Raw genomic sequence first — 7,886 nt, forward strand, 5'->3', positions numbered from 1 at the left:
AAGTTTCTTGTTTCGTGGATCCGTGAGTCAGCATTGCGCTACCATGTTGAGCTATCTCGTCCACGTAGTAGAGTCCTTGCTTCTCAGTGCCACGCCCAAGAATCCTCCTCGTCTGAATATCCTGCAAGATACAAAAATCAGGATGCATTAGGAGCGTGCAGTTCAATTTCATCGTGACATGACTAATAGACATTAGCCGTTGAGACAAAGTAGGCACATATAGACAGTTCTTGAGGCGAAGTGTGGGAGATATCTCAATAGTTCCAGATCCAACAACTGTAATTAGTTCCCCATATGGCAGTTCGGATATACGATTTATCAACATCACAACTTAAATCAACAAAATCATTTTTTCGGAGTCAGAGTGTCAGTTGCCCCACAGTAAAAAATCCACCCTCGAGTATGTATATTAGCGATTCTATCAACATGTAATGCAGCGGAAATATTTTCTAGTGCAGAGAATGGGTTTTTAGATACATAATCACATAAAGTTGGGGCTGATATGCAATTTCTATGACTATAGGGTTTCAAATGGGATTTTGGTTTGAGGCCGAGGTCTGTATCGAATTTAAAAGGGTCAGGGGGTTCCTCTACAAAAATTCGGGGTACATTCTGTAATATTCGAAAGTTATGTGGGGGAGGGTCTAATTTGCCAAGAAAGTTAGGGTTTGGCATATAGCCAAACCCGTTACCTCCTTCTGCGCCGCCATCCCTTCCGTTGACCCTCCCGTCGCTGCTGTTCGTCCGGCGAAATTGCCTGCCCCCCGTACGTTGCCGCCGCCGGGTTGGCCGTCTGAGTTCACTGTCGGCCCCTGTCCTCCATTAATTCCGGTACCGACTTGCTTCGGTACTCCATCGTCGTTCACCCCCACGGCCAATTTAGCCTGGGATTGAGATGCTCTCGCCTTCTGCCTCTCTTCCCACCATTCCGGGTACCCCAATCTCTTGAAGCATGTCTCATATGTGTGCTTTTGTCGGCCACAGTGTGAACACCATAGTTTTGACGTGTCTTGGCGGTTCCCCAGCCGGCTGGTAGCTGCGGGTCGCGGTGGTCCGTGTCGCGGTGGCGCGCGCTGGTTCTGGGCCGAGAACCCGCTCCCAATTCCCCCAGATGATGAGTCTTCGGCGTAATTGCCGACGGTTTCGGTTGGGGAAGACGTCGCCGGTGGCATGATATTCCGTCGAGCCGCCTCCTTCTTCACCCATCCGTAAGCCGCCTCGACTGATGGGTAGGGGTCCTCTTTGAGGATTTCTCGCTTGATGGAATCATACTCCCGATTTAGCCCGGTCAGAAATTTGAACAATCGTTTCTCATTTGAATGTGTTCGGTACTGATTTACGCCCTTATCGCAGCACGTGATGGGCTGTTTCTGGCAACGATCGATATTGATCCATAGGCCGTTGATTCTCCGGTAATACGTCTCCAAGTCCAGTTCTCCTTGTCTGATTGTGATTGCTTTCTCTTCCAAGTCTTATATTAGATACTTGTCCGCCTTGTTTTCAAATGTCGTGGCTAGGCTGTCCCACAAAGCCTTCGCCATTTGATGATGAGCGAAGTCGGCGATGATTTCATTCTCAATGTTATCAACGATCCATGAAAACACCACTAGATCGTCTTCTTCCCAATCATCATAACCCTTGCTTCCGGGTTCGGGGGATCTTTTCTGATATGCGAATAGGCCCCTCGGCCTCCGATCTTGACTTTCATAAGCCTCGACCATAACGGGTAGTTCTTTCCATTGAGCTTGAACGCCACGGTGACATTCTTGCTGTGTTTCAGTTTTCCCGATTGCTCTGAATCGGGTTTGACATCCTCTGTGTCTGACATGGTTTCGATTTGCAGGTTGGATATCTCTGGTTTGGTTTAGGCTGAAAAAGGCCGAGATTGGTTTGATCTGGGTCGATAGGTCGGGATTGGTATATCAGGCTGTGATGAAAAATTTATGAGCCAACGGGCAATTCGAGCCGCCTCCCGCTCTGATGCCATGTTTAGACGGGTAATGAATATATTCTTATTGATTGAATAACAATGTACAGAGTTCATCCTCTTATAGGCTACATAAGGATGCATAAAAGGTAAACCTAAATTTACATTAATTGTGTTCTATCTTAGGTAAATATTCTCTATATCAATTCTAATATCAATTACTTGTAATGTTGGAGTATAATCTCACAATCACCGTTGGATGCAGCAAGCTAAAAATCAATGTCATTCTCAACAGCTGTAGGTTTGTTAGAGGTTGAGCTCGTTCAAGATATTATTAAGCTCGGCATATTATTGAGCACGGTGTTCTATGAGCTCGGTGAGCTCGATGTTCTATAAGCTCGGTGAGCTCGGTGTTCTATTAAGCTCGGTGAGCTCGGTGTTTTATTAAGCTCGGTGAGCTCGGCGGTTTATTGAGCTCAGCATTTCATTGAGCTTCGGCATCATACAGCACTTCGGCATCATACAGCACTTCGGCATCATACAGCACTTCGGCATCATGCAGCACTTCGGCATCATGCAGCACTTCGGCATGTTGATGCAAACCAAGAAACGGGAAGTGGCCGTTGGAACAGTTATAACTGATTGATAACTAACATCTCAAGAGAGCCGTTGGAGGATGAAGGGACTGATATAAAGCAGACGAACTGCATCTGAAATAGTTAATCAGCTACTTCGGTTATTCAAGAAAAGAGTCTCCAAACTATCACTTGATTAGTTTCTTGGTTTAGAATTAGATTAGAGGTGTTGAGTTCTTGGAGAGAGTTCTTGAGTGATTGTAACCTCTGCATATTTCTCAATATACTGAATCATATTGCCTTTGGCCGTGGACGTAGATCTTACGATCGAACCACGTAAAACTCTAGTGTTCTTTCTTTTTCGCATGGTTGTTGTCATCATCGATCCTTTGCATACTTTCACAACAAGTGGCGCCGTCTGTGGGAAGCGCAATCGGAGTGTGATATCGATGACGACGACGAGGTACGAAGCGGAGAAATTCTCAGGGAAGAATGACTTTGGTCTGTGGAAGATCAAGATGAAGGCTCTGTTGATCCAGCAAGGGCTCGATGAAGCAATCGAGCCAATTGATCCGAAGGGGAAAGAAAAAGAAGATCTCGATGAGAAGAGCGTGAGGAAGAAGGCTGAGATTGCCAAGAAAGCCCATAGCGCCATTATTCTCAATCTCACGGACAAGGTGTTGCGCGAGGTTGCAAAGGAGACCACAGCGCATGGGGTATGGACGAAGCTCGAAGCGCTATACATGACCAAGTCGCTTGCTAATCGCCTATACATGAAGCAGCGCCTCTTCTCATACAAGATTCTTGAAGACCGACCCTTCGCAGAGCAGATTGATGATTCAGCAAGAATCTGGATGATTTGGAGAATGTAGATGGCCCCATGAAGAATGAAGACAAGGCCATCTTGCTCTTGAATGCTCTTCCCAAAACATTCCAGCATCTTAAAGATGCAATGCTGTTGGCCGGAATGCAGAATCTGGAATCACATATGAAGAAGTTCAGTGTGCTCTTCGATCAAAGGAGCTTGAAAAGAACTCTTCGAAGACAAATGAAGGAAGTGGCAGTCAAGCCTTGAATGTAAGGCTTTCAAAGGCAAGAAAAGAAATTCAATCAGAATCAAAAGCCTAAGTATCAGAAGCAAAATGAGGAGAAGCGAAGCTGTCATTACTGCAAGAAACCTGGGCATCTCAAAAGGGATTGCTACTCGTGGAAAAGGAAGCAAAACGAAGAGAAGGCTACTCAAAATCAGGCTGATCTTGCAGAAGACACAGATCCACCCCAGATCATGAATGTGGTGAGTGGTGGGATAGAGAGTTCTTGGATAATGGACTCGGGTGCAGCTTCCATATTTGTTCCAACAAAGCTTGGTTTGAAAACCTTTCTGAGGCAACCGGGTCAGTAATGTTGGGAATGATCAGATGTGCTACATCAAAGGCATTGGAGACATCAGATTGAGAGCTCATGATGGATCAACAAAACTCCTTACTCAAGTCAGGTACATTCCTGAGATTAAGAGGAATTTGATTTCACTTGGCATGCTTGAATCTAGAGGTTTCAGGTTTTCTTCTGAGAAAGGCTACATGAATGTCTCACTTAATGGAAAAATCTTGCTGATTGCTGAGAGAAGAAACAGTTTATACTATCTAGTAGCAGAAACTGTTGTTGCTTCAGTGAATCTTGCAGAGGACTCTGATATAGGTCTGTGGCACAAGAGGCTCGGCCATCTTGGAGAAAGTGGGATGAGAGAACTGATCAAGAAAGGGTCATTCCGGCTGGAAGTGATCAGAGGTTCAAGGAAGTGAACACTGTGCTCTGGGGAAGAGCAAGAAGCTACCATACAAGGCTGGAAAACACACCTCAAAAATTACCTCTTGACTATGCGCATTGTGATTTATGGGGTCCAGCTCAGCCTGCTTCTATGGGAGGAGGCAGGTATTTCATGTCATAATAGATGACTATAGCAGAAAGGTCTGGATATACATCCTAAAGCAGAAGTCACAAGCATTTGAAAATTCAGAGAATGGTGCACAGAGATGAAGTTGAAGAAATCCACCACTCTCAAGTGCTTGAGGACTGATAACGGGCTGGAGTTCTTATCTGAAGATTTTGAGTCTTTTCTGCAAAACAAATGGGATACAAAGGCATAGGACAGTCCCGGCTAATCCGCAACAAAACGGAGTTGCTGAAAGAATGAACCGAACACTCCTCGATAGAGTCAGATGCATGCTTTTATCATCAGGCTTGCCAAAGATGTTCTGGGGGGAGGCAGTGTGTACTGCTGCGGGTGCTAATTAACAGCTCTCCATCATCAGCTATAGGAAATGAAATCCCAGATGTCAGATGGTATGGTGGAGATAGAGAGTACAACCAGTTCAAGGTGTTCGGTTGTAGAGCATATGCCCACTGCAAGCAGGGAAAGCTTGATGCAAGGGCTCAGAAATGTGTGATGGTTGGGTACCAACATGGAGTAAAAGGGTTACAGGTTGTGGTGCACTGAAGAGGGGAACAAGAAGATAATTGTGAGCCGAGATGTGGTATTCCATGAGCATCATATGCCATTCTTGAAGACTGAGGATCAGATGGGTGAAAGAGTATCTATTGATCAAGAAGTTCAGCATGGCCAGCCACCACCTAGTGATCCAGATGATCAGAATGGAGGTGGAGCTTCAAGTTCCCATGAAGCTTCAAGTCCACAGCAACCCCAGCAACGAGATCAGATTGATGATGATCAGAGATCACATATTTATAGCCAGGGACAGAAACAGAAGAGAGATTAGAAAGCCAGCTAGGTTCAGTGATTATGAGATGAGTTTTTTTGCTCTCTGTGTTGCTGAGGTATTGGAGTGCTTAGAGCCATCCACCTATGCTGAAGCTATGTCGAGTAAGGAAAAGGAGAAATGGCTTGCAGCTATGAGAGAAGAGATCCAGTCACTGCTCAAAAACCACACTTGGATTTTGGTGAAGAATTCCAGGGACCCAAAAGCTTATTAGCTGCAAATGGATCTTCAAGATGAAGATTGAAGTTGGTGAAGTTGAGAGTGTCAGATTTTAAGGCACGGCTTGTTGCTAGAGGATTCACTCAAGAAGAGGGGATTGATTATAATGATGTGTTCTCTCCGGTTGTAAAACACAGTTCCATCAGGATATTGCTTGCTCCTTGTTGCAAAGTATGATTGGGAGTTACACCAACTCGATGTCAAGACAGCCTTCTTGCATGGTGAACTTGAAGAAGAACAATATATATGCATCAACCCGAGGGGTTCATGGAGGCTGGGAATGAAGACAAAGTGTGTTTGCTCAAGAGAAGTTTGTATGGATTGAAGCAAAGTAGTAGGCAGTGGTATCTCAAGTTTGATGAGCATATGATGAGTATTGGTTTCAGAAAATCACAGTATGATAGCTGTGTTTACATCAGAGAAAGGAATGGTGTACCAATTGCTTTCCTACTTTGTATGTTGATGATATGCTTGTGGCAGGAGCAGATCTGGGAGTGATTGAGAGAATCAAGGCTGAACTGGAATCCAAGTTTGAAATGAAGGATCTTGGAAATGCAAGGAGAATCCTTGGCATGGATATACTAAGGGATAGGCCAAAGAGAGAGCTCAGGTTGTTGCAGAGGAATTACATCCAGAGAGTTTGAAAAAATTTCAGGCTGATGACTTCAAACCTGTCTCTACACCATTGGCTGCTCACTTTAAGTTGAGCATGGATCAGAAACCAAAGAATGACTCAGAGAGGAGAGAGCTGAGCAAAATACCTTATGCAAACATCATAGGAAGCATAATGTATTCAATGCTGTGCACAAGACCAGATTTGGCTCAGGCTATAAGTGTTACTAGCCGATTTATGTCAGACCATGGGAGAGAGCATTGGATAGCATTGAAGTGGTTGCTCAGATACTTGAAGGGTGCTTCAGATTATGGTCTGTTGTACAGGGCAGATTGTAAGGATCAAGGTGGAGCACTGGTGGGGTTTTGCGATTCTGATTATGCATCAAATAGAGATAATAGGAGATCTCAAACTGGATATGTGTTCACCCTAAATGGCACTGCTATAAGCTGGAAATCTGGATTACAACATGTGGTTGCTTTATCTACTACGGAAGCTGAGTACATGGCAATGACAGAGGCTGTGAAAGAAGCAATATGGCTGAAGGGAATCCTAGAAGATTTTGGGGAGAAGCAAGATACAGTGGAGATAAACTGTGACAGCAGCAGCGCCTTATGCCTTGCCAAACATCAAGTGTTTCACGAAAGAAGTAAGCACATAGATGTGCGGATGCACTTCATAAGGGATGAAATACAGAGAGGCGAAGTCAAGATGGTGAAAATATCTACTGAGCATAATGCGGCTGATATGTTGACAAAGCCGTTGCCAGCCATGAAGTTTAAATACTGCTTGGGGCTGGTGGGACTTGTGGAGTGATGAGTTTGAGGTTTTGTCAGAGGATTATGATTCATTGTTGATTCTGAGATTAAGGTGGAGTTTGTTGGAGTATAATCTCACAATCACCGTTGGATGCAGCAAGCTAAAAATCAATGTCATTCTCAACAGCTGTAGGTTTGTTAGAGGTTGAGCTCGTTCAAGATATTATTAAGCTCGGCATATTATTGAGCACGGTGTTCTATTGAGCTCGGTGAGCTCGATGTTCTATTAAGCTCGGTGAGCTCGGTGTTCTATTAAGCTCGGTGAGCTCGGTGTTTTATTAAGCTCGGTGAGCTCGGCGGTTTATTGAGCTCAGCATTTCATTGAGCTTCGGCATCATACAGCACTTCGGCATCATACAGCACTTCGGCATCATGCAGCACTTCGGCATCATGCAGCACTTCGGCATGTTGATGCAAACCAAGAAACGGGAAGTGGCCGTTGGAACAGTTATAACTGATTTGATAACTAACATCTCAAGAGAGCCGTTGGAGGATGAAGGGACTGATATAAAGCAGACGAACTGCATCTGAAATAGTTAATCAGCTACTTCGGTATTCAAGAAAAGAGTCTCCAAACTATCACTTGATTAGTTCTTGGTTTAGAATTAGATTAGAGGTGTTGAGTTCTTGGAGAGAGTTCTTGAGTGATTGTAAACCTCTGCATATTTCTCAATATACTGAATCATATTGCCTTTGGCCGTGGACGTAGATCTTACGATCGAACCACGTAAAACTCTAGTGTTCTTTCTTTTTCGCATGGTTGTCATCATCGAACTTTTGCATACTTTCACAACATGTAATGCTCCTGATTTCTTTCCTATAGTAATCTTCATCGAAGCCAATTGCAACCTCGGGCAGGAATCGTAAGAGATTGGAATCAACCCATATGACATAACTTCATTATTCATATCCATTAAGGGCCCAAACATGACCCTTATACTGGTCCGATTTATAAGA

General features: G+C 44.4%; 1 protein-coding gene across 1 annotated transcript; it reads left to right on the top strand.

The window, feature by feature from the left end:
• Nucleotides 1-6,207: 6,207 nt before the first annotated feature.
• On the top strand, nt 6,208-6,927 carry LOC121766920 (secreted RxLR effector protein 161-like). Its single transcript, XM_042163148.1, has one exon. The coding sequence runs from the start codon at nt 6,208-6,210 to the stop codon at nt 6,925-6,927; it is 720 nt and encodes a 239-aa protein (XP_042019082.1).
• Nucleotides 6,928-7,886: the final 959 nt, after the last annotated feature.

Source organism: Salvia splendens, chromosome 15, assembly GCF_004379255.2.
Source record: "Salvia splendens isolate huo1 chromosome 15, SspV2, whole genome shotgun sequence".
Taxonomy (NCBI): domain Eukaryota; kingdom Viridiplantae; phylum Streptophyta; class Magnoliopsida; order Lamiales; family Lamiaceae; genus Salvia; species Salvia splendens.

What these genes read in the sequence shown, in the direction of transcription:
- LOC121766920 (XM_042163148.1), top strand. Translation starts at nt 6,208, where the DNA reads ATGGATCAGAAACCAAAGAATGACTCAGAGAGGAGAGAGCTGAGCAAA.